Consider the following 27,425-nt stretch of genomic DNA (forward strand, 5'->3'; position numbering starts at 1 on the left):
TAAGGAATTTAATAAAATTCCTTTAACATTATTGTTTCAATGTCATTTAGAACACCGGGGCTTTCGTTGCTAGATAAACCCCGCCCGTAAAGGAGTAACTCGTATTATCCCATCTCGCTAGGGCTTCCCGGAAGATGCCCCTTCTCCTGGTAGAGTCCATCCCTGCGCTAACGCCACAGACTACAAAGGTCAGCAAACACCACCTGCCACTGCGTTATGCTTTATTGAAGTAATTCTAAGAACTCCGCTTAAAAAGGCCACTTTAACCCAACTCTGATGGTCAGTGGTGTAAACGTCACCCGGTAGTTAGATTTTATTCCAGACGTCAACAACTACCGACGTAATTTATATTTATTTTTATTATCTTACGGGAAGAATCCAAACTTTCCCCCCATCTACACCGCCTTGCGGTTCGGGGGAACGTTTGTAAAAACTTCTCCCGACTCCGCCGGTTACTGCTCTGCCTCCGAGGTCTGATGACGGCTAAATCTTTTCCCAGGAAAATGTGACAAGCAGGAATTTCCCACCATCTGCGTGTGTCGGAGAAAAGTACCAGATTGTGCTCGGGAGCCCACTCGGACAGCAGCGGGAGGGTGAAGCGACCGGCGTGGAGATGGAATCGCGCCACCTTTAACCCTCCAGCTCGTCCCAGGTCTCATGATTTCTAACACGAATGGTCCGGACAACCGCTTATCTCCTCTGTAAGGGCAGAAATCACGCCATGCTGAGGACAACTTCTGCAAAAGTAAGTCAGATCTATTTGCAACTGGCTTTATAGCAGTCCATTTACCCTCCGTGGTGGTTTCCTCCTCTTAAAGTATTATTTTCTGGCGAAATAAAGCCTCCAATATTAAGCATTAATACCCCATTGTTTTATGTTATGTTTGACTTAGTGGTGTATTTATTACATGGAGCCCCCACCCGTCAAGGTTTATAAACCTACAGCAACAGAAGCATGACTGAACTCATATGATGTATTAGTTTTGCATCTGCTTTGCTGGCTGCTCCATAAATTACTGTGTCTCCCCTTTGTGTCTAGCCAGCATGTGACTATCCAGAGGCTGTGTGTGTGTGTGTGTGTGTGTGTGTGTGTGTGTGTGCGCGCCTGCATCAAATAGCAGTCACAATTACAAGAAGGAATTTTGAAAAGTACAATCTGATGTTATCTTTCCTCTGTGATAGGGCAATGGCCCTCAATCTCTGCCCCTTCTACACACACAAACACACACCCACCAAACAGTTAATGCCTTAAAAACTCATCTTTTTGCTGTTACTAAATACTGGTTGTGGGTAAAGGATAACACTTTCTTGCCATTTTAAACTCCCGTGATGTAAAGGTTGCTAGGCGGTAAATGTTATAAAGGATAATTACACAAAGGGAAGCCATCTGCTTCCTCTGACTGACTCCCATGTCTCCGTGTTTGCCTGATGTTTACATTTTTGTGCTAAGATGCTTGTATCCTAGGACAGACAAACATAATCTCATTGGTTACCCAAAGTCGCTTCTTCTGGAGGAGATGGCTGCAACCAGGCAGTGAGGAGCTGGGAGCCGGGGGGGGGGGGTTCCAGGCATTCAGTTTGTCAGGGCCACTGTAGAAGCACACCCACCTTGTACTCCACTACATACGCAGCCTCTATGGTGGGAACTTTGGCAGAGGCTTGTGGATAATTTGAAACTTCAGTTCACTGAAAGCAATTACCCAGAACATGATTTTCCAAATATACCCCAGAGTGGGGTTGTCTTGCTAATTTTGGCCGCTTGTTTTTGAAGAATCCTGCTGCTCTCTCAGTCTTCTGTCTCTGCACCGGCGGCCTAAATGCTGCGAAAGGCTTTGGTCGTTTCTTTTTTTCTTTTTTCGTCTGACGATGAAGCATTCCTCTGTAGCTTTTATCATCCTCAGACAGCGATGCCACCGTCAGCAGTCTGAGCAGCTGAGGAGTGTGATGATTAGTAAGGACAACAATGGAGAGCTGTGCTGCGAGGAGCTCCTCACACATCAGAAACCTTTGCAAAGATGTACCCGCCTGCCGTAATGGGCTGCTGGTTATTGATCTGTCTGTACAAAAAAAAAATGATCTGAGATTCTATCCTTTTTAGAAAGCAGCACTCCGGTTTCACAAAGGCTTTCAGTGCTCTTGTAGGAGACAGGAATCCATATGTGGTAATAAATAAAGAAATATTGCCACCGTACTTGGGTTATCTTTTACAGGGAAATTCAGAAATAACGTGAGCTTGATGAGGAACTCCCGAAGGTCTGGAAAGCCTTTGCTGCTCTTTCCAAGCTCAAAATGACGGGTTCCTACCTGTGCGAGTATGTTTTGAGCCTCAGACAAACCACAAGATGGCAATGTTCATACTGTATGCTTTCCTCATAAAGAAAAAAAGAAGTAGAGGACTGAAACCTGAAATGACTTGCAGAAATACAGGAACCTTTTCACGAAAAGGGAAATAAAACTGCCTTACTTCCCGTTTTCACGTGCAGGAAAATGTCTCACACTGCCCTATTGTTCGTGGAGGGCTAGCAGGGAAAATGCTCTACCCAACCTTCCTTAATTATATGTATACTGTTGTTTTTTTCACCCCCTTTTTTTTTGGATGAAGACCTTGAGTATCACCTTGCACCCGGTCGGATACGCCTGATTGCCGGGCAGCAGCGGCGAATGTCTGCCACTGGACATGATGTCATAGGGAAATTAGAGATGGGAAATTCCACCTGCAACCTCATTCCGCCTCGCTTGCAAGCATGTGACCGGGATGAGTCGTCCCGCCTTCTTTTTTTCCCCCATGAATCTGTGCATTGCTGTGATGTAATGCGGGGTTGTACACTATTTTTAGTGCACAAACGCCAACGACTGAGCTGTGTGCTTGGAATTTATTCCAAATGTCGCCAAGACTGAGAAGATAAGGCGGTTAGATTGAGTAAAGCCACCTAGCTTGAAAAACATCGGTTGGATTGCGACCTAGCCTCCACTCGTTAATATGGAAATCTTGAAAGTGCGATTAAAGAAACGGTTGAAAACAAAAGAGGTGACATGTGTCTTGGCAGACAAAGAAGCCACTCCTCGTGGTGTAGGGCTACTGTTAGGTTGAGCCGTGACGTCACAAACACTGACAGAGGAGATCAGCGCTGCCTCTCTCAGCCCAGTGCAATATTCTTCCGGTTGCTGGTATTCATGCAGGTGCCACTTGACACAAGCCTGCCCCCCAAACAGTATAAAAGCAGCATTGACCTGGGTATTGACGTGGCCCGGACTTAACTCCTGCTTGTCAAGGCTCGGCCTGCTGACCTCAGGAGGCTGCACCAGCGAGCATGCACGGCAGAAGCTTCGAAGGCATGTCCTCTGGCCTGCCTGATCAAACACATCTGAGGACAAGCGAGGCGTGGTCACATTAAATCTTTGCGGAGGCGCTCTTATCGCCCCAGTCCCGAGTCTTTTTATACAGGAAGTGCCGTTGGTGGGGTTTACGCTTATGGGAAACAATGCACAAAGGGGGGGGGGGTTTATGGATCAAACAACAACCGCACCAAGGTCAGATCACCTCTGTGACACCTTGAAATGAGTCAACCATATTACTCAGATATTTATATAGTGCCACTGAGATAAGAAGTCAGTGATGTAAGCCTCATGACCTCGTCCTTTTTTTTTTAACCAGTGGGTCCAAGTGCTATTACTTGTTCGCTGGTTTTGACCGGTGCAACAACTTTTTAAAAACCAATTACTACACAACCATTTACTGATTTTGACGCTTGTGGCCATTGCACAGCCAAGGCGTGAAGGTGCTGCTCTGCTGTCAAAAGACAACAATCTTCTCGTAGATGAGTCTGCAGACTGGACCTGTCAAAGCGAGCTGCCAGCACGTACACTTGCAATAGATACTGATATCATAGAGTATATTTCCAGTAGGCCCGGAGCTTCAGGTATTAGTTACTGCCTTCAGTGACCTAAACAGTGATTTGCTCAAGCCTCAGACTTTCACCATGTCTGCTCTTGTCTTGTTGATTTCCATTAGGAGCGCGATTCATAACCCACAGTGATCAAATGCGAGGCTAATTGTCTCAGTCCAAGAATCCATTTGAAATCTGCACATATTGCATCCTACTTGTGCATCAGCCTCTTCTCAGCGGTCTCCCTGCGTGACTCGTGTTTTCAGTAGGGTTGTTATGCACAGAATGAGGCGCCTTTATAGAGTTTTACTTCCACAAAGGTTGAGTCTGTGCGTCCACAGCCTCAGCCAGCCACCACTGTGAATCATCTCAGGATGTTGTTTTCGTAGGTGTCAACTAATTGAGCACACGGGCTAAAACAGCAAAGTCTGACCTCAGCCCGGTGGCATACCTGACAATAACCTCCATCGCCTGAGTCCATCCATCTCTTTTTATTCTTCTCTGTGCTGTGTTTTCTGCCGCACATCTCCTCAGTGGGGTTAATTATCCCGTCTTGCTTCTTAGCTCTTGTCCTGTTAGCTGGCCTTAGACGGCCTCTGCTGAAAGCGTCTGTCTTCTTCATTTGAGTGGCTGGAGCAGGCTTTAGATGACCTCCGAGCTTTACAAATAACTCTCTGCGTCCTCCAAAGACTGGCATATCTCATCCTGTCAAGGATCGCTTCGAAACGTTTGTGACAGCCGGTGCGGCAGTCGGCTCGCTCCAAATTTGTTGATATAAAAGCACCACATTAAAGAAGTTTTAAATTTGAAATAAAACAAGTTGTTTTCTCTTATAGCCTTATAATTATGATCTGAACAAGCACATGTAGGCGTTTGCAGCCTGTTGGTGGTTAAATGTAAAGGATTTACCACAGAAAATGGGGCCAGCGAGGCGTACTGGTCTTGTGGTTAGTGCTGTAGAACAGCCACCAAATGCTTCATCGTTCTATTTGTCCCGGAGGATCACGTGACTGTGCACTGGTCCAAGAACTCAATTACTTCAGATATTCTATCACCGGAAGACAAAACGCAGACACACGGTTCACAAGCGTTTTTGTCTTTCAACACTCAACCGTTTTTGCCCTGGAGCATAACTTTGCACTTAATGTTACAGAAGATGAACCAAACGATTCAGTTTGGCACAATTTTTAAAATTATATTGCCGACGATGGTGCAAATTCATGCAGAAATAGAACAGGGTTTGTGATGTTAGTCCTTCCTGTAAATGATAATATAATGCTTGGTAAGTGCTGCCAGGTTTATCCAGTTGGGTGAAGGCTTCTCACACGTGTTGAATTCTCCCCAGTGTTCTGGAGGATGCCATAGTGGAGGAACAGGAGCTGCTTGTTTCGTCTCTGTTATGGGACGCTGCGGCAGTGTTCTGCTGCTCCCCAGGTGCTTTCCACCACAGTTGTGCCATCCTGAGTCATGCATGCTTGATATCTGACCAGCAACCTACAAATTCTATAAATTACATTTTTATATTAAAACAAGGAACATTACTCTGTTACATCTTTACAGGAGGTGTTTCAGCTCATCTGTGGACATTTAAAGCTCATTTAAACTGTTTTTTTTTTAAACTGTCGCACAGTTTTTGGGAATTCTACTGTCTCTGCAGAGCAGCTTGTCTTTTCTTACCAGAAGGGAGCATTTTTCTCCAAGGCTTCGAGGGTGGTGGACAGCGTTAGTAACGGGCTTGATAAACGGAGTTTGTTTGGTGTAACTTTCTTTCAAGGCAAAGCTATCAGTTGTGAACCAAGCAGAATTTCTTCACTGGCTTAAAATGTGGTAAACAGAGGTCAGGGGCAATAAGCGTCATAGCCTCTGTGACATTTACTAACAATAAATATAGCTTGACGGGGTGCATTTAGCAGTAAATGCACATATGTGCAAAGAAAGAATACGTGCTCTCATCTCACCACAGACCAGTGCTTCCTGTTTGCTTCATAGCAATTTTTAATAAAGATTGTTATCGTGTATTGGGGCCTCATCATACAGTATGTACTTGGGCTCTGACTAAATTCTCTTAATGTGTCAAATGTCAAACACAGTTCAATCCATCCTGAATATCACTACCTCAAAATGGTGGGTCTTTTTTAAACGTTACATATTACAGAAGAGTTTAAACTAATCATATTCAGATAAAAGTAGGTGCTAACCTACTGTGGTGCCAAGGATATGATGGGATTAAAATGAACTTCGTTATAAAAATAATGCCTGAAACTGGTTCTATAATGCTTGTAAGTTCAGTAAAAAAAAATAGAACATGCTTCTTCTATTAGCAACAAGATAATTTGGACATTCAAATCTATGCTTCATACCTCAGGTAAAGTTAAAATTAATCAAACTTATTTTAGTGCTGTTGTCATGTAAAAAAGGTTTCGGGATGTGTGACGTTTGAATGATGTCCAGTGCAGATTCGTGTGCTGCATTCATTTGAGTGAAACTGTGCTCTCAGAAGGGGGGTTAGAAGCTCTCAGAAGGGGGTTTCAGCGATGAGTGAGGAGTGGAGGAAGGAGAGAATGTCGGGTGGTTAATGTGCCTCTATCTAACGCCATCGACTCTGCAGCTACGTTTCTTGAAGTGCTTCTCTTTGACATTGTGTTGTGAGGCCTGTGCAGGTAGAAGGTGGGCCGCTGAGCACAACTCATTGTAAAGGCTGGAACAAAACGCAGAGGTCTGAACTTTACTTCACAGCGTCAGTGGAGATTTTAATCGCCATTCAAGCCCCGCATTGTTTGGTCAAAGTCTAAAGAAAGTGCATACCTGTTCAATTGTTTACCTACAGCACTCCTGTGTCTCTGCAGAAGAAACCTGTCTGTCGTCTTTCAGCCTGTTTGAGGTGTGGTTCGCTGGTTGGGTCTCTTTGCTCTCCCCTCCCCCGCCGCAGCCCGGACCAATCCCACCTTCGGAAGACCTCACCTGAAATGATTTCCATATAGGGCTGATCCTTGCTGCTGATTGGCCAGGTGAAAGCGCTCTGCCTCAGGGCTCTCCTACCAATGGTGACACCACTGCATGACTCATAGGGAGAGGACAAGTTGCTCCACTACACTTCTCCTTTTTCTGCTTCAAACAGCAGCCATTTCATTGTCTTTTTTCTGCCCCTTTTACCATCTTGTTTTGCGGCTGTGAGAAAGAGGTGTAGGCTCGCCAGTGGTCCACAGCTTCATAAAGTTTAGCCCCCACTCTAAATGCACTCTGGATTACTCCCCGTTACTGCTTTTCTTTTCTGCTTATCACTTGTTCGGTTGCAATTATGGACGTTGTCACCCGAACCCTCCGCCTTTGAGGTTAGTGATGAATTATTCTTTGGGTTTTCACGTCAGCAAAAATAACGAGCGGGTATCTCTGAGAGGTTTTAGCTCCAAAATATAGTCATTTATAAAGTATCCTGCGAAGAAGGTTGTTTTGTTGAACAGCCACATATATCAGGTCCAACATGTTTACCGTAATTTGCGCTTACAAGTTAGCCGTGATGTCGCTATTAGCATACTTTATTTACTAAAGTTTTTTTTTCTTGTATTCTGCAGCCAATACAACTTTTAATACCCAAGTTTGTTAAGGAAAACAAGGGCTGTACAGTATACTCAATATTTCTATGTTAACCGTGCGTCAACTTCATGTCAAAAGATTTCTCTCAATGTAGCAAATGATTTTACGACTTCACACTATCTGACTTTAAGTAATGGGCTTTCCAAAAACAAATCTGCCCCAACTGTAAAATGTATGTGTTTAATTTTGGCTTTTCTTTTATATATTGTTGCCTTATATGGTGTGGTGAAACCAGGGCGGGAACAAACCAAGCCCACAAGTATTTTTCATGGTACATTAATCTGCAACTACACTTTGTAGCGGCTACATATCACACCTGTATTTTTAGCTTTTTCAAATGATAAAATTCCCTATGGTGGATTGGTTTATTTCTCTCTGCAGGCGTTTCCAAACATACAGTGCTTTGAGCATCAAAACTTTCCATTTGCCAGAAGAGAATGTGGTTCATCTTGTCACGAAGAAGCCCACATTTCAATTGGACATCCCCCTTTAAAGATTGACCTTCACTAACTTTTTCCACCAAGCAGCCATTTACTCTGGCTAATGTGGCTGGCTAACCTTTTTTTCTTTTTGCAATGTTCCATGTCACAGAGATAAAAGACCACTTCCTGTTTCACCAGAAATCAGCCCTATGCTCGTGCGTACCACTCATTTTGCACCGATTATATCGCAGAATAAATACTGGCTCAGTTTGAGCTACATCTTGAATTCACACCCACCTCCTGTCATCAGTAGTTATAGCAGCGGGCTACACAGGGTGCTGCAAATCCTGAGCGATAACATTATCTCTCCGTTTTTGGTTGCAGTTTTGCTGGCCTTTTCAGTGAATTGTTGAAACACGTCCTTCAATAATAGGTTTCTAATGCAGACTTGCTCTTTTGACCTGATGTGGAGTTCAGGCCACCAAGAACATACATGCCAAACTTTAAACAATCTTTGAAACTGGCCCTGCACATGCAGAGGTTTTTCATTTTTGGGGATGGTTGAGTTTGAGACAACACAGGGTTGTGTTTTTCTTTTCACTATACCCTCATTTGTATTGTAAATGAAGACCTCGGGTCTTGGAGGATGAAATCAGACTGTAGGTGCTGGTTAGTCGAGCTTTGTGTGTGGGTGTCATCTAGATCACATGGAGGCTGATAAAGAAAGGAGTGGGGGCTGGACAGTAGTGTCAGGTTGACTGTTCTCTGCAAAGTCAACAAGTCTTAGCGTGTAATTAGATCATTAGGGCTTGGGCAAAAATGAAAAAGAGTATGCAGAGAGGTGGGGTGGAGGCTATTACTACAGCCCCGGCATGCTGAATTATGTTAAAAATGGAGGATCAATCAGTTTATATGAAAAGTTATCATTTTAACGATAGGTTTGCCCCCGGTTTCCATGGGAATTTCTTTGTTTCCTCTTTGCCCTCTCCACAAAACTGTGCATGGGATGGTTGGATGGAGGCCTCTAAATTGAAGAAGTAGCCTTGTGACAGGAAGCTTAAACTCTTCTGACCAACTGGGAAAAACTGGGTGGGGAGAGTTAATGTGTAACACACTCCTCTGCCCTAACGATTATTGTCAGCATGCCACTGAGCAAGGCAGGCATTGTGTCGCTGGGCGGGCTAAGCTCAGCGGGTTAGAACCTCTCCTGGATCCGTGCGAGCGCGTCACACATAAACTCCTCACACAAATCCTCCACTGCTGAATAAAGTTGCATTGATTGAGCAACCATTTTTACCCTGTTGCAACTATCTCATACTTGGAGCGTGCTGGGACTGGCACCCCATTCCTTTCGAACAACACGGCAGGCCAAACAGGTTATCATCGCAATTGACCATAAAGTTCAGAGCCAGTTGTTCCATAATTAATTCCAAAACGTATGTGTTTCAGAGAGATATAGAGACAGAGAGAGAGAGACAGAGAGAGAGGGAGAGACAGAGAGAGAGAGTTCATATGAAAAAGGAAGAGATTATAGGTGGAATTACATGTCACACCTTTTGATAACACTCCTTATGCAACGTATCATGCGGGTCAGGGCACAGATTCTGTGCTGATTCATCCTCCAGGCTCCTTGGAGCATAGCTGTAAACATGGGACGGTGTTTCACCTCTGCATTACAAAGTATTCCGAGCTCAGTATTCCAAAATTTCTACTTTTTTGCCCATTTTCATGCACACGTCCACCTATATCCACGGGCCTTCGTAGCACATCCAGGGGGTCAAAGGTCAGTGTTGGGCAGGCGTGTCAAGTATATGACTTCACCCGGGTGCTTGTATCCCATGTCAACAGTCTTTTGTGAAAGAGTTCATCTTCTATTTGCAACAAAAACACAAATTCTAACTGATTGTTTAAGCGTGTAGCTCAGGAAAGATGTGCACGACGGTCGATTACGCAAAATATTTTCAACATCAGAATATGGTGTGAGCGCTGTAAAAAATAACTGATAAGAAAGAATGAGACTGGGCGGCTACTTCATAGAATTCGAAGAGAAACAGCTATTGCTGGTTTCATTTTTATCGCGCAGTTTAGCTGCTACCATATTTCTTTTTAAGGTTCTTAAACCAAAACGACCACAATATTTTCCACCAAGTGCAGTAAAATTATGTAAATTGTCACAGTAACCAACTGCAACGTGAAAATGCTGCTTCTTACTTAGGCGTGTAAGCAAGAAAAGAGTTTAATGTGAGTAATATTAAAGTACCCAGTTATGCACAGGTGCCTTAGTTGTACAGTTGTAGTTGTATTGCAGCCATATTTTATTCTAATTTCCATTTTTTATGATACAATTTCTCCTGCTACATAGCTCATGTGGGTGCAAACGGGTTTCTAGGGGTTTTTCTTTAATTTGCATCGGACACAATGTGATGCAGTAAACCTCCTGTGCTGCTGAAGCCTTCTTTTGTTTCCGTCTGTTAAAATTCTGGTCATTTCTAACGTGTAAATGATGCAAACTGTGTGAGCATTAGTGTGAAAACACACTGACATTACTTTCCTGTTGCCGTTACAACACTTGCATGAGTCTTGAAAAATGGTGGAAATGTTGTAATGTGCGTAAAACCCAGCATCTTCTAGGGTTCACTGACATTCTATTACCGGTATATTCATTTAGAGATCATTTTTGCTTTAATACATCAACACTTGCCACACAGACTCATCTTGACCAGGTACGGTGGAAAATCGATTTCCCACGTAGCACTGAAGGCTTTGGTCACAGACACAGAGATGCAGTGGTGCCTGTCAGGAAGCCTCAGCGGCAGCCACGGAAAGCTGGCCGTGCACGTAATGACTCCTGCTCAGAACAGAAATTCGCAGAAAAAGAAATCAATTCATGTTTTCTTTTGGTTTGTTTCGTTTGTGCAGTTTACTTCCCCTTGCTTTCTTTTTACCGTAGTCAAATATCTCTTCTTCCTTCTCTCATCTCCTCCCCTCAGTGTGTTCACAAGACGTTGGACTGTGATGGAGCTTGGCCGTTTAATCTGGCTAATGTTGTGCCTCCAAAAGCCACATCAATGAGAAGGATGGCGCAGTTTTAGGATAAATTTGTCACGGACAGCCGAAGCAGCCGAACCAAAGGTTTGACTGAATAACGCCACAAAAGTGGAACCTGAACCTGTCTGCAGTAATGACTGATACTGTAGTTTTAACTGTCCGGCCAACAGCAATTAAAACTGGAAACAAATTGCAAATCGTTTCATCGATCTTGGCTGCCCACGTCTGCCAGCGCCGCCTCATTTACATCAAACCAACACTTTACTCTTCATTATGCATTTCCTTGACATTTGGGGAAATGTGCTTTCTTTCTTGGCGAGCGTTTGATGAGAAGATTGATGTCTCTCTTAAAATTTTAGGCTCATTTTCCTCATGGGATCAGGCGTGAAAGTCGGCAGTGGCAAAAGTATTAATTAAGCACGATTTCTGGAAACAGACCAGTGTATCACACTGGTGATAATCTGAATGAGGCCCACTCCTCTCTCTCCTTCTCTCACATCTTCACAAATCCTCTCCCTCCACTGGTTTCTAAGCAACAGACACTCCTTGTTTACCTTTGCGTTTTTGCATTGTGCTTCTCGTCTAATGCAGTCCGGGACCCTGGGGATGCTGGGACTGTCAGGCCTCCTATTCAAAGCAGGACCGAAGCTATAGGTCCGTCAATACCCGCCTTCCAATTAGGCTTCAAACACTTTTGCAGCGTCCTATATATGATAGTTAATATGTTTAAACAGTTATGATACATAACCATCTTGTTTTGCGTTATCCTGCACCTCCTCCATTGCCTGATGATTGTAAAAGGGTGTATTTCATAAAGCCTACTCAAATATTGACTATGCTGGACAGGCTGTCCATATTCTTCAAGCACAAACAGGCATTTTGAAGCCTCCTTTTTTAATAAACCTGCCACAGCGACGAGCTGCACGGCGCTGTCATTACGATAAAGATGCCGCTGTGATTCGCACCGATAGCAGCCTACTTTTCAGTAACATAGCAAGGCTTTGTCAGTAAGTATGTTGAAGTGTCAAGCAACGGCGCTACATGTGAATGTTGTAATACCCTCAGCATGCGATCCAAACCCTTGTCAGGGCTATATGAGTTGTAATTTAGACGTGTTAGTTCAAGACTTAACAGTTTTTGGCCCCGTTTGAAGAATGCATCTGAGATCTCGCAACGTAGCAGCTCAGCGCTTCTTTCCCGGCATTCAACAATGGGACACTTAGTGGCTTCCAGATTAGATAAAGACATTGGACAGTGATACCTAATTCCACACTGATCCAGTATCCAATTGTGTGAAATCAGATAAGCTCTGAGGGGAGGGGGGGTAAGCTGTCTTTATATGAGTGGTTCCATCAGGCTGGATTTACAGAGGGATCAGACGAGAAGCTGACTTAGTCCTTATTAGCTTTTAAACTCAAGGTTGATCTATGGAAATTTATTTTCTAAAGCCCTATTAGGCCCTTCTGTATAAAAATGAAGCTATGCAAGACCAACAGCCATATTGTCCACATTGTCTGTGATAAAATCCAGTCCAGATTTAAAAGTGCAACTCTTTTTGCAGCCTTATTTTTGTGGGTAGTCACAAGCAGGACGTGGCCTTTTTTAATGTGGTCGGTTTCAGATGTGTTGGGAAATTGGAAGAAAGTCTGACCAGCTGCTTGCAAAACAACCACAACCAAAATAATCCAAATGCATGACAAACCAGAGGAAAATCAGGCTGTCTCATCGCTTGATTGTATTCCCATATGATTGTGATGAGTGCTGCATGCCTGCATGACTATCGGTAGACATGAGTCCTCTTGTGCCTAGACCTGTTTGGTATGCACCCTCTTCTGCAAGAGCCACTACCTGATTCCCGGTCTGGGCTCAGATTTGAAGCCCTGAGAGTTCAGACCTCCGTTCGCTGAAGGACCCACTTGGTTCCGCCAATCCTGGCGCGGAAAGTATCCTGGGACATTTTTGGACAGCGTATGTGCCCCAAATGGAATTTCATCTTTTTAGAATCTTGTGTGGGAAATTACATAACAGTAATGCTGCTTCATTGGTAAATTAATGCACTTTGGAGTTTCAGAACGTTGTTGCTTCACTTGTTTCCACTCAAGTTGCTCCTCTTCTGGTTCTGTGCTGCCATATTATGAGCATGTACACATTAGCATAATGTAAAGGTTTTAAGGTACGCATCATCTGTTTCTGAAGGTGAGTCTAAAAGAGTGGCAGCAAGTCCAGAAGCCATTTAAATTTATTGGCATGTTTTCCACGTTGCAGATGTGCTGACCTCCTCTGCGCTGACCTCCTCTCCAGTGTTTGTATAAGAGGAGAAAACATAGCTTTACTCTCACAAATTGCTTCCACGCAGTCTGGACGATGACCACCCATGGTTTTAATCCTTGAATTTTTCCTCTTTCTTTTAATATTGCATTTGGAAAAATTGGCTTTACAGTTGATCTGATAATTTAGAAAGAGTAGATCTATTAGTTAGGATGAAACACTTCTGATGGTTTGGTTTTTCCACATGTGTTACTTAACTGAACTCTGACATAAACTATAAAACTTGCACATCTTGTTTGGGGCTTTTTGGAGCTTTCACCACTCGGTTGAGAGGTCTGGCCTCAGACCTGCACCTCTGCATTTTTCTTTCCTTTATAAATAAAAAACACCCACCACCTTTAATGTTGCTCACTATCACTGATTTAACTTTAACACTGGATATTAGAGCTCCAACTGTGACTTCTATGTGCGTTTACTTGAACATACAACTACAAAGTTTCAACGGTTCTGATTCTTTCTAAAACTTCAACTGCAATTTCCTGTTCTGTTTTCACAAGTTCGATGGTTCTTCCCACCCAGGACATGTGGCCTCTTGCCACATGATAGAAATAGACGAGTGTGGTTAAGTTCTCATAAATGAACTGAGAGCTGTTAAAAGATCCTTTTCTTGAGTAATCTCTTAATTAGACAGTGGTATGGCTCTTTAAAATAAAAAAAATGTTAATATGTTGATAATAAATGGTGTGTTTGTGATAAAGTGGGAAAATGCTCCTGCAGGTCATAGAACCTATTTCTGTGATGAACTCATCTGTTGTCTCAAACTACAAATGAAAAGAGTGACAGGAACCATGCAGCATTTTATGAGAGACTTTGTCAAACCAGCTCATGAGGCCAAGTTAGGATGTTTCAAGACACAAGCACACACACACACACACGCACACACACACACACACACACACACATGGGTATGGGTGCGAGTGTGTGTGAAGATGGTTAGTAAGGCTGTCTGTGTTTGCATGCCTTGTGTCAGCAGAGTGGGGGAGAGTCATCTGCAACTGCAAATGTCAGGTGTGGCTTCCAGAGCCCCTATGTGAGCCTTTAATCACGCACCGCTCTCGTTGGACGAGGCCAGGGCAGCAGAACTCAAAGCATCAGGCTGGTATCTTGGTTCAGTCTGCGTCTGCGTCTGCGTCTGCGTCTGCAAGTTATCAGCCTTGTCTTCATCAAAGTTCACTCTTGTTCGCGCGATTTATTGTATTGATTCTGACACTACCTGCACAACGAGAGTAGTTTAGCTTGAGGAGGAAAGAGGGGGAGTTGTTAAGTTTCCACTCATATACAGAGGAAGAACCTGTCTTCTGAATGTGGTTTAACAGACAGGAAGCAGCAGAAAAGTACTGCTCAGCGATGCTGTTCCTGCGAGTGCAAAATTCACAGGTCAGTTTGTGGGTGATTTTTTTTATTTTTATTTTTTTAACTTCTTCTGCACTTTGAAAGCAGCTCTTTGGAAGAGCATTCTGCACAGAAGACATCCTAACCTCCCAGCAGGGTTTGCCCCGGCTGATATGAAAGAACAGAGCATAAAACGCAGTAGAATCTGTTGTCAGGGGAGCTTTAGTAGCCTTTTACTGGCCAGGCTTCATCAGTTCTCTGTCCCACAGACACTGAGTAATAATCTTCCATATAACTTTACAGTTAATCGGTTGCTGCATGTTAACAGTTATCACACGAGTCCTGTGCCCGAGTGGAAAAGTACAGGTTTGTAGTCGATGAGATTAAATTCCAATCCTCTTTTAAAAGCGTGGGATGTTTTCCTTCCTTCTCTTCATTGCCCTGGACAGATCTGAGTGCCTCCTTCTTCCAGATGGGCACAGTGATTGTTGACTTGAACTCGGGGGTTTCTGAGGCCTCCTGTGGTGCAGCTGCGCACTATAAGCCTGCGCTTGTGCCAGCCTCCGTGCCTGTTTCTGCCATTTTAGCACGCGCATGGCGTCACGTGGAAGCTGAAGAGAAAGCTTCTGTTTGTTCGGCTCCATAAAGCCCAGTTTGGGGAAAAAAAAAACTGCTGTGATGATCTGTATTGTGCAAGGGTGCACGGAGAGAATGTGCACAAAACAGTTTTTATGGTGCTGATGTAGTTAAAAACCCACTTCTTTGTTTTTGTCCGCTGTTGATGCAAATCCTTAATTACTGGCTTTTCCAGCTCTGGAGACCTTCTCAAATATGATAACCAAATCAAGAGTCATGTTTTTCCTTTGCCTGGATGTCCGTCTTTAACTCAGCACTCAAAGTGCTGCTCTCACACGGTACCATCTGCAAATTAGCATGCCCAAAAGGGAAGCCTGTTGTCCAGAAGTGATGACCGAGATCCTCTGACGCTCATGTGGGTTATCAAAGTGCTCCAGGAATGAGCTCCAGCTTTGTATCACTGAGTCATTTCCTTTACAGGAACCAAGAGTATCCTGCAAAAACAGCCCCTCTCTGCTGACGGTCTTTCAATAATATGCCAGAGTTGAGCACACACATTGTCTGCCACCGTGCACTGAACTTTGCTAGACGTCTCGACCCTCCATCCCGCTGAAATATCTGTTTCCACGCTGGTTGAAGCAGCATCATGCTTATGCATGTTCCTAAACTGTTGCAAAGAATTTGGATTTATCCGCATCTTATCTTCGGATTTTTACTAGCCTGTTCTGTTTATACCTGTGTGGGAAAAACATTTAAAATACCAGGAATACCAGGAATACCATCGCCTGACATTTTCAGCCCGGCTCACCCGAAGCTGCGCCAAAAGAAAATAACATGTTTGTAACTTGAGCTAAAAAAAATGACTGATAAGTCAAGTTTGTCCTGGTTTTTGGGAGATTTTTCAATGTTTCTACTCACCACATTCAGGGTGAGTCATTGCATAGTCATTCAATTGGCTTAAATTACCTCCTTTCATGGTCAGCAATGAGCTCAGCTGAAGAGACTGAAGCGGGGGAAGTAGGGCCTTCTGGGAATGCTCCATTTGTTCATGAATCCTGCGTCTAATTGGTTGTTATTGGGACTGGCAGTCACCATGTTGTAGGGGTGGAGCAGGCCAGTGTTTGCTGTCTGCTGCACGCCAGGCTGTTATGTGAAAGACAGCTGGAAGGGCCAGAGGACACCGATCAATAATCACATCCCAGTGATCAGAGACAGCGGCTGTCTGTCAGCTGTCAATAACACTGATTTCATTTTAGGTTTCCAAACTATAGCTACATCAAATGGGTTACAGAAATGAGATACAGCTGCACAAAGAGGTGGACATTTTTTGGATGATTAAGCAAAAATGTGAGTGATTTTCACCTGATTTCTGTAGTTGAAATCCGCACCAGGAGACCACTGACCCAGAGAAACTGCCGGACTGATAAGAATTTGGCAGTTAAGGTTTAACAATTTTACGGTCGAATAAGAGGATTGACCGGGCTAGCTTTTAATCCTCTAAATATCAAAGATCAACTGCATCGTCAACATGTTTCTTTTGGTTCTTATTCCAAGGGAACAGACAGCGGGGGTTGTCAGTGTCCTTGTTTTGATTAGCTGATGATGGATGACTTGAGTCACGCGTCGACATTTTAGGATGTGAAATCAAGTTTACTGGCCCAAGATTACATCAAATTAAAGGAGCCTGGCTCTCCCCATCGCAGCGCCCCATCAAAATGTAGATGCATAACAAAACAAGCATATAGAATATTACATGCAGTTAATGAAAAACATATGGCTCCAACATGAATGCAAACATTAATAACACCATATCTGGTTATGCAATGTTTGCTGATCTGGAGTCATTAATTGATAATAGAGAAACATTACATCAGTGTTGACTCAATGACGTGTTATCCAGTGCCTCATTAAATTGGGGGGGGGGGGGGGGGGGGGGGGGTTATGACGCACAACACATGTTTTTGGGTGGGTAAAAACTGGGGAGTCCGCAGATACGCCATAGCAAAATGCTTGACTCTGTCTTAAGGTGGACACACCCAGAACAAGTCACAGGCAGTCTATTTGCTCCGAGGACTATTTCTGTATTGACTAACATCCCAGTAAAGTCCCTCCCTTCCTCTCTCCCTCCTTCCCTCGCTCGCTCCACAGTCCTCCTCCTCTTCTCCCCTCGGTGACGTATGAAATGCAGCTACGATCCAGCCGCTGTGCCGGGACAAGGCAGCTGTTGTCATGCGTCTGTGGGTAGTATGCACGCTGCGTCAGACTAATGGCTGACTCGCTCCCATCCCTGCCCGCTGTCAGCGCTCTGCCAACTGGGCCGTCCAGCTCACTGATGCAGTGGCTCCAGGGATGTGACAGAAGACGCATTTAAACATCCCACCGTGGATGTGGCGGACGGGGAGCTTGTCACGCCAATAGATTCACAGTCATTTGTCTAATTCAAGACCGTTTTCTGTTTCTCCGCATTTAATAATAAATGTGCTGATGGTGCATAGAGGGCATAAATATTAGACTCTGACATCCTGTTTTTAGTGCCTCAGACAGAGGGGATAGAGTGACAGATCGCTTTCCCTCTTAAAAAAGTGCGACTTGTTCAATCACCGCGAGAGATGAGGGTTTCTGCAGATACGGTCGATACGTGCGTCCCGCATGACGTACACACAGTCACGTCCACCCGCCGATATCTCCAGCCCTCTGCGCTGGTCTGCTTTGGCCTGTCATTCTCTCCCCTGCACGATAAACATGACCTGAGCTGCAGACGGATGACAGCAGCATCTGTGGGGGAGAGGTGGCGGCTTAGACTCATTTCTTTCCAGGCTCCAGGAACCGTTTTCTGTCTGGATGCAAAGCAGATATGTTAACTCGATTTCAAATTTCTCTCTCTCGCGTCCTCTCCCGCCTCCCCCGCCCTTCAAAACACAATTGTGCCTGGTATGCAACTCCGTCAGTCACACAGGCATTTCAAAGCAAATAAGCTCCACCCTGCAGCAGTGGAAAAAGCAGGGATGGTGTGTTTGTGTTCAGGGGGTTTACTCAGCGTTGCCATCTCTTCCTTCTTCACTGCTGCCAGCAGTTAAGACACTGTTGGAATAGAGGGATGGGGGAGTTGTGGCCCAAGGGGGCTTGGGGGGTGGGGGGGTGGGTGGTGGGGGTCCATTTTTTCATTGTAACAGCAGCCCCTCCCATCCTTTGGCTCTCAACCCTGCCTTTGGGTATCAGGTTGTCGGGACACGCCTCAGACAGACACTCACACCATGACCACCAGTATCCCACCCCCGCAGCCCCCCCACCCCAAGGGACAGGCACAGGAGGGTTTCCAAGACATCACCAAGAGTGATCTCTTATGTGTATGTGTGCGTCTCTCTTTAGAGGGAGCGTTTGTTCTGACCCCCTCCACCTCCTCATGTGATCACTGTGGCAGCCCCCTTGTGAGTTTGTTTTGGGCATCTCTCAGAGGCAGCTATGAAATCTAATGAAAGCTCTAATGAATGTGACTCTGTGACTGATCCTGAACTGTCTCCTGACATTTCTTCCAATGTGTTTTCATCTGTTTCAGGTGTAGATGCTCCAGGCACAGCGGGACCCAGCCTCCGTGTCAGAGAGGGACGAGGCGGCTCCCACCTGGGCCAGCGTGCTCTTCTAATGGTCTCCCTCTTGCACTGAGATTGCAAACTTCCTAAATTAAAGAATAGGAGGACTCTGTTTTGTGTTCAAACGCACAGAAAAGGAACTAGGAGTGTGTTGGGACATTTAGGGGCCACTCGCTGAACTCCACCGCCATGACAACCGCAGTCCAGCCCAGTGAACTGGTCTTTGAATTTGCCAGCAACGGGATGGATGAAATCAACCAGGTGAGGCGCTCCGTGCATTCATTTCAGTGCTTGTAAGGCTTGTCAGAGAAGAGTAGACTGAACCTCTGTCAACAGTGAAATCACTGGGGTAGGACCGGCTGTAATCTACCCAGGCGGGCAAAGGGGAGGATGGAGCATAGAGGAGGTCTGGGAAGAGGAACACGGGCAGCTGGGAGCACAGAAATGGAAAGATTGAGAAATGTGCTGGGAGGTTAGGGTGTGTGGGAGGGAGAGGGAGGGTGGGGCCTGGCCTTGAGTGTGTTTATGGCGCAGAGGTTACAGTGCTCGCATGCTACGTGAACTTGTGCCTAGGTATCTTTTCTTTGCTTAGTCATTGTGAAGTTATCCTATTCCATACCTGTGTGTGAATCTTGTGGAGAAGGCTTGATTCTACGTGTTTACATGCACTGGTATCTGTGTGTGTGTTGTCACTGGATCCCTGAATAGTGCAGTTCAGGCCTAACCTGACAGACCAGTTACCAGGCTGCTAAGGGGATTGGATAAATCAGCCGAAAGGCCTGGCGTTGTTCCAGTTCTGCAGTTTTAGTTCTAGTTGCACCCACTTGGCCGGTTATTCAAGCAGTACATCCCTATTTGAAAAATCTCAACAAACACCCCCCCAAACAGTGAAATGCAGACACAAAGCAACACCCATGTTTTAATTTGTAATTCTGCCGAAACTTTCAAAGATTTATTCTGGCCACAATAAAGCTAGCAAAAGTCATAGAGGTGCTTACGTAATGCTTAGCCACGTTATATGGGTTTCTAAGTCAATAAGAAGCTCCCCAACCTGTGTTTAATGTAATGAGTTCAGCTCGATTCGGAGCTTTCTGCATCTCAACTCAATTAGGACCAGATCTAAAAACTAATAAAAGAGGGAAACAGTGGAAGCAAAAAGATGTTTAGCTCACTCAGTGATGAATGGAGCAGTGGGCGGTGATGGAAATAATGCGTTCAATTTATGAGAATATTGATGGTGGTTGGGTTTTAATGTGACAGGGAAGGTGAAGGGGAACAGAGTAGAGTGTGTTAATACTTGGTGTGTGTGTGTGTGTGTTTGGGGGGGGGGGGGGGGGCAACTTAAACAGTTGTTCATTTCAAAGGGAGAATGGGGAAGTTAGAAATGCAAATGGCTGATTTCTATCACTGTTGTTCCCCTGCTGCATAAACTGTATGCTGACAAAGACAGGAAGATGTTTGATATTGTTTTCTAGACCTCAGGATGCTGCACACACTCTGCACAACTTCAGGTTTATAGCTAACTTGCAGATTGCAACAGTTCAAGTTGCTTATCACCACTTGGAGAACAGGGTAATGTGGCTTGGTGGTGTTTTGGGGAAAACAGAATCCAGTTAGCACAAAAACAATGACAGAGACAGCGTTTTCAAGCATCTTGTGCGCTCACCAGAGTGCGTGGGATTCAAACGCTGTGGTCGACGGGAGGAGGGGCTGCTGATGCAGGAGTCGAGCAGACCATTAGTCTTTGTTTGCATGCATACTTGACTGTCACTCAAGGCCGACAAACATCTAACTTCAGACGAGGAGGCAGGGCAAACATCAGTTTAGGTATCCAAAACTTTGTCTGGCTCATATGAATGGGAAAACATCCCATGTATGTGAGACATTGCTATCGTCTGTAGTCAAAGCAGGGATCTCTGGTGAAAACACAGCAAACATGTAATGAATTCAGTATTTGAGGCTCCAGCACCCCCCATGGCCCTGATATGGAAGCATAAAAAGTATTTGGTGTCCACGATAAGTCACAGATGGTGCATTAATCCTGTCTGCTACATTAGAGGCTAACATGCTAATTAACACATCCAAATAACGACCCACTCTGTTAGGCTCCGGGTTAAACTGTAGCCAATATGAGCCTGTATCCATGGACTCCATTGCCACCCAATCCCACCCCCACGGCCCTGAGCCCAGACACCAGTATGCCCCAGAGGTTCAAACTAACAATGAGCTCTTGTGTGAAGGGACAGATAAGCCTTTATCACACTCTACCTGCTACACCTTTTCTCTGTCCTGGCCCACTTTTAATCACCTAATGACTTTAAGAAGCCAGCATCGCCATTCAGAAAGTAATATTAGCAGCTTAAAAGAGGCAACATAATTATTTGTTCCCTCACTGGTTTAGTGGCATGCATTTCCAGTTATGCTTGGATTCAGTTGCTCCAGTCCTCCCATTAAGAAACACGCACACTTGCTGTATCAAGCATAACAGTGCTGCTAAGGTAAACATTCGCTGAAAAAGGTCCCTCTGTCAGCATCTTTAGGCTGCTCTGGAGTCGCGTTTGACACAGATGCAGGAGAAATGACCCTGAGACAGTTTTCAAGTGTAGTCTGCTGCCATCTTCTGGTGGTCAGTTGACTCTGAGCTATCACGTGCCAGAGCATGTGCCATGACCTTTTAATTTAAAACCATGAAAAGCACCCAGCTAAGAGCCTTGGCGAACGTTTGTCCAAAGGACTGGATCATCTCTGTGTTATTGCCTTTGACATGGGCCTAGTTCCCAGTGAACACTCATCACTAAGTTGTTGCTCCTCTCCGGTACGTCCAGTTCGACCACTCGTTCCCAAACTCCAGCAATACCCTTTGTCCCTTTGCTACTTCTCACTTCATGCCTGAAATGAAGCAGCAGGATTTCAATTGCCAGTGCAGTCCGGGGCGTGATCAAGGTGGCACTTTCCTGCGATACATGATTGATCATTAACATTCATTTGGGTTTATACAATTTCTGCGCATAAGATTAACTCCTCAGGAGAAGTAGGCCAAGCAGCTGGTTCCTGTCTTCCTCAGCAGGTCCCTGTGGAGCTCCCCAACACCTCAGAAATGAGCTTTCCTTCATGCTATGTGCCTCCACATTGGCATAATATCAACACGAATCCACACCATTTTTCTTGAGGAAATTGAAAATATCCAGGGATCGCATCTGACTGTAACATTTAACATGCATCACTGTTTGTACCGCTTGCACTGTGGGGTAATTAAACTTGTTATTATTGCATGCACAGTGTACGCATGTCTGTCTCTAAATCCTGTCCTCTCTCCCTCTGCTCTGTGTTCAGCTCGATGACCCGTCAGTATTCCCAGCGGTGATCGTCGAGCAGGTGCCCGCCACTGACCTGCTGCAGGTCTATTCAGGCCTGGAGTCCGATGAGGTGGCCAACGGCATCATGGTGGACACCGCCCACCACGTAGTGGAGGAGCCCTCCATGCTGGTGGGAGGGGTCAACCTGTCCGGTAGGGATGATTCTGTGGTTTAAACCCACTGAAGTTTGCATACAAAATAAAGACCACAGCATACAAGAGGCATTTGTTTTCCAATCATAAATAAATTAAAGGTGATTTATTAGTTATTTGTTCAATCAATTGCTTTTTTAGACACCAAAATAAAATCACACCATACAGTTAGTTATGTGTGTGGGTTATATTCATGGAGTTGTTGTGTGTTGGACAGAAACAGCCGTCTCAGGTGCAGAAGACAGCATGGAGACAAACGAAGCTGCAGCAGCTCTCCTCAACATGGAATCTCCAAACAACATTTTAGATGAGAAGCGCATGAGTAAGCCATCTTTATTATTCTAAATTCCAGCTTCCGATGGCTGGTGATGACACTCGTGTGCTCTGCTTTTTAATTTTCCTCTGAAGTTCACACCTATGGCACTCTGCTGGAGTCTGACCTGACATACACCCCTCTGAGGCCTGACCAGATGGACAACAGCGGCCTTGACATGTCCCTGGACGAGGACACTTCATCCATGGATGAGATAGCACAAAAATGTTCCTTGAAACCGCAGAAAAAAACCAAAGGTGACGACCACGCCACCCCCGCCTCCCTCTTACCTCGTTAGCGATCTCAGCATCGCCTTTAATTAGATGATTTCACAGTCACCTTTACCCTCACATAATGACACCTTTGGTTTTGAATCACAGTGCGGAAGCCTCGGGCGGCGCGTCCCTGCTCCCCCATTTCCACCCCAAACTTGCCTCTCAGGAAGAAGAGCAAAGAGGGCAAAGGTAAGCCTCGCTAACTGCTCCCCTTTTCTGTAACGAGCCTATAAAAATCAAGGTCTGTCCTGCGTGCGTTCGTCCTCCCGCTGTGGAGCGTGCAAACAACAGTCTTGAACCTCAGAGGTCCGTTGGGGGTTGAGCTAATGGATGAGGAGTTTTACCGGGAAACACAAGCGACTGCAGGCTGGAGGGCACAGTGATGCCAATCCTTATTTCACCATATAGTGTGACACGGAGAGGAGGGGTGGGGCCACTGGGGACAGAAGGTTCATGTGCATGCATATACATCACCCTGTCAGGTTGTCTGGGATTGGGGTGACTTCTGGGAGCTCCACTGTTTATATTCACCTCTGGCCAAATGAGAGGAACCCACTTCAGGCCTGGGATAATTAATTTCACTCGAGGAGAAGTGACATATCAGCTGTTAAAGGATGAGCAGTCGCTCTGTTTAACACCCACGGCCTAAGTAAAGAACTTAAATAGGTAACAGAATTTGGCTGTGTCTTTTTCTAGCCCTTTAAACGTTTGCATTTTGGAGGCAAATATGCATTTCACAAGTTAAATCCCGCTGTTATAGGAGATTTCACTCTACCTCAGAGCCACAGAAAAGCATTTATATAAATCTGTCTCTATGGGCAGATTATTTAAGATGGAAAGAGCTTTTATTTTAAAGGCAAATAGCATTCAATTTATTTCTTTTCCATCTGTAGGCAACACAATCTACCTGTGGGAATTTCTCCTGGCACTCCTGCAAGATAAAAACACCTGTCCCAAATACATTAAGTGGACGCAGCGGGAGAAAGGCATTTTCAAACTGGTGGACTCGAAAGCGGTTTCAAAGCTGTGGGGCAAACACAAGAACAAGCCTGACATGAACTATGAGACCATGGGCAGAGCTCTCAGGTAAATGGGCCAATCCATTAAACGAAGCTAAGGGCAGGTATGAATGAGGAGTGATGATGACACATGCTTTCTGCTGCAGGTATTACTATCAGAGAGGCATCCTGGCTAAAGTGGAGGGGCAGCGCCTCGTGTATCAGTTCAAGGAAATGCCAGCCGATCTGGTGGTGATCGAGGACGAGGAGGCGGGCTGCGACGGCAACGGTAACTACGGAAATCAGAAATCAACCAACGGGCGTTCTGTGATGCGTGGGTCAAAAGGGCAGGGGCGGGCTCACGGCCAACACCACATGTCAGCAAAACAGATGAAGAAGGAGCCCAACGATGAGCTTCTGTACCAGGAAACCAACGGGGGACACGCCGAGCAGCTCCTGCAGAATATGCTGCAGGCCAACCAGGGGTCGGTCGTCCAAGACCCGGCTCATGTCATGAGGTAGGAGACTAGCAGGAGGAGCGTGCAGTCTATGGACCAAACGTCTCTCTCTTCTTATTACATCAATTTCCATGGGAGGCTGTCGAGCTACAGGCTCATTTGAAGCCACAAACAACAGTCAAAAGCTGAGAAAATTTTAAATAACCCTTTGGGTTGAAGGCAAACTAACAATAATCCTTCTCATTTTGGTTGATGTCAGAGGTTTATGGGCCCAGCTCTTCGGCTGTATTTGCTTTGTTTACTATACATTTTTTGCACTTAATTCTTCCATTTATGTGCGACTAAGAATAATGATTTGTGCAGCACTGCTGACAACAGCGTTTGTTAAACTAATGGAGTTATTAGTGTTGATGTTTAGCATCCTAGCTGCGTGCTGGGTAACTCACTCAGGAGGGTTCCATTAACAAAATAGTCTGCAAACTGATAATTTGATTGTGAAACCTCAGCCCGTGAAGAAACTCATAGGGATTCTGTTCCTCGTGTGCTCTCAGGTCCATCACCACACCTGCATCACTTCCTGTGGTCCTGACTGGCTCGCTGCAGTCAGTTCCGCTCACCACTGTCCTAGCCAACGGGGACACCAGCCACTGCTCGCCGCCTCAGGTCATTCTCCACGCCATACCCTCTGCTGCAGCAGGCGACAAAGACGTGCTCACCATCCAGGCGGCCTCACTGTCCGGCGACGGCGGCGGCCTTCAGGACGGCCTCCATCACCAGCTCCTGGTCACCAGTCTGGGCCCCTCCACCACCGCTTCCTCCTGCACTTCTCCTCCTGGGATTATTAGTTCCACGGCGTCGAGCCTCAACGGCCTCCCTCGTCTGGTCACCATCAACACGACCTGCGGGCAGACCATGGTGGCGCAGCAGCCCGGCACTGTAATAGCCACCGTGCTGAAATCTAGTGACCTGTCAGGGTTCCACGTTAAAGAGGAGCTCCTGGACCAGAGCTACTTCCACTCGATGGTGAACGGCGATCCGTCACTGGCTGCAAACGCATTCGAGAAGGACGAGATCGAAGCTGGGGAAGCTGAGCTGCGGTACAGGACTATGATTGTTGATGTCAATCAGAGCCAGGAGGCCTTATGTGAAAATATAATGAATGGACATTCCTCCCAGAGCAGCCCCGGTGAGGGTCTCACTCCTGTGGAGGAGCTGGAGGTGCGGGGGGAGATGTCCCTCCAGGCTGAACAGGGAATTAAGGGCCTGCATGAGCTGCCACTATCTGTCCAACTCCCTGCAAACTTTATCCAAATAAAGACGGAACCCACGGAGGCCTAAACCCTGCACGCTACCAAAGGTGACCATTCAATCCACAGATCTGACCCCGGAGCAGCACGAGGGACCTCTCGGTAAAACGCTTTAAAGGGCCGGTCAGCTCAGCCTCAGGATCTATCATTGCTCACAAATTCCTCAACCATGTGCCTAATTTTAAAAATCAAGGGAGTGTTTATTAAAGAACATTAGACATGCCAGATATCAGCGTCTGCCAAATGTGCCAGTTAGTCATTTTCTTACCTTACATCTTACTGGACCGTCTTTAAGGAGGCGAAAACAACAAACCAAACCTGTGTACTGGATGCCAAAATGGACGGATCACACTCGGAACATGCAGCGAATGAAAGCACGCGCGTGTGTGTGGTTCTCCCCTCTTTTTTTTTTAACATCACATTTTCATTTTGGAGAGTGCCTTACAGGAAATTCAGACAGCCCAAGGCTTTTGCTGGACATGTCTAGGAAGTAAAACAGACTCGATGACACCGAAGACTCATTTATTTTCCGATAAACAAAAGAAATTTTGCCTTCACTCTCTTGTTTGTGGCCTTAAAACTTTGAGTTACTGTGGAAACGTTGTGGACAGTTGAAAAACGCCTGTATAGAGCTGTAGACTGTGGCATAAAGAATATGCAGGAAAATACAGCCTCGGATATAGATATTCTTATAATATACATATATCTTTAATGGCCATTGCAAATTTGCAAAGTTATTTATTTTGTGGATTCTAAATTCTGTATAAAAAGGCACATATTTACATGTGTAAAAATGAGGGAACGTTAATAGCAGGAAACCTACTTGGTATTTTTTTAAGACCTGTTTTTCATTTGTATAGCATTCCATATTTTGAGCTTTCGTATTTTGTTGCATTTTAAACTTGTGTGACACATTTATTATTTCACTGTTTGACTCTTTTAGAGAATTCCTGCGTTGTGTCTGGTTTTAACATGTAATGACTGTGGTTAGAATTCTTTCCTCCTTGGCCTATTTGCCTGTAAAAACAAAAATGCCTCAGTCATTACCAACATCTGGCCCCTTCCTTTTCATTCCCGCTTCCTGTCCCGCTCTGGGGGTCAGCCCAGGCCGGTCCTTCTTTATTTGCTGGCCCATTTTGTCGTGGACCTTTTGGGGAAGCCACGCCCCCCACCCCCACCCCAACCCCTAAGCAGTGCTGTCATGGATGACGCCATATTGAGCTCAAGTAGAATCGCAGCTAAATTGGTTGGAATTTCCAGCTGAGGTGTGGCTGCAGACTGAGGACAGGCCGACCTCTCAGCTCATAGGGATGGGTGTTTAATGCTGCCCCCCCCCCACCGACACACCGCCCTTTCGGGCTCTGGGTCTGCAAAGACACTCTGAATGTACACCTATTAATAGCTTCTGAAATACACACATACATATGCAGGTGTTGACAATCATGAATTACACTGGGTTGTATTTGCGTCAGAGATTTTCTGTCTTAAAAAGCAGATTTTTTCCCCCTTTATTTTCTTGATGTATATATTCGCACATCTGCTCGGCATTTTTCTAAAAGCACTGTAGATGATGAGGTATATTTCCTTGTGTTCGGTTGATACTCTCGCCTTGGGTTGTCAGGTCCCTACCTGTGCTGAACATATAATAGATTTTTAAGGAAAAAAAATTCAGTCTACTTAATTAAAAGCAAAATCTTTACACGACGTCGTCTTTATTTGTCTCCACAGTGGTTTTGAACTCACGCGTTGCACTTTTGATGGTCACAGAGTCAAGCGGGGCTTGAAGGGG

General features: G+C 45.3%; 1 protein-coding gene across 3 annotated transcripts; it reads left to right on the plus strand.

The window, feature by feature from the left end:
• Positions 1-171: 171 nt before the first annotated feature.
• Positions 172-27,340, plus strand: elf1 (E74-like ETS transcription factor 1). Of its 3 annotated transcripts, none has more exons than XM_011610872.2 (9): positions 172-745; positions 18,744-19,038; positions 22,111-22,285; positions 22,503-22,607; positions 22,694-22,855; positions 22,979-23,062; positions 23,767-23,959; positions 24,039-24,389; positions 24,881-27,340. In XM_011610872.2, exons 2-9 carry the CDS (start codon positions 18,967-18,969, stop codon positions 25,665-25,667), a joined length of 1,929 nt encoding a protein of 642 aa, XP_011609174.1. In that variant the 5' UTR covers positions 172-745; positions 18,744-18,966; the 3' UTR covers positions 25,668-27,340. The 3 variants fall into 3 exon arrangements, with proteins under 3 accessions (XP_011609174.1, XP_011609173.1, XP_011609175.1); XM_011610871.2 differs by lacking the exon at positions 172-745 and adding an exon at positions 6,918-7,219; XM_011610873.2 differs by lacking the exon at positions 172-745 and adding an exon at positions 6,918-7,219 and having other exon boundaries at positions 22,509-22,607.
• Positions 27,341-27,425: the final 85 nt, after the last annotated feature.

This window comes from Takifugu rubripes, chromosome 14, assembly GCF_901000725.2.
Source record: "Takifugu rubripes chromosome 14, fTakRub1.2, whole genome shotgun sequence".
NCBI lineage: Eukaryota > Metazoa > Chordata > Actinopteri > Tetraodontiformes > Tetraodontidae > Takifugu > Takifugu rubripes.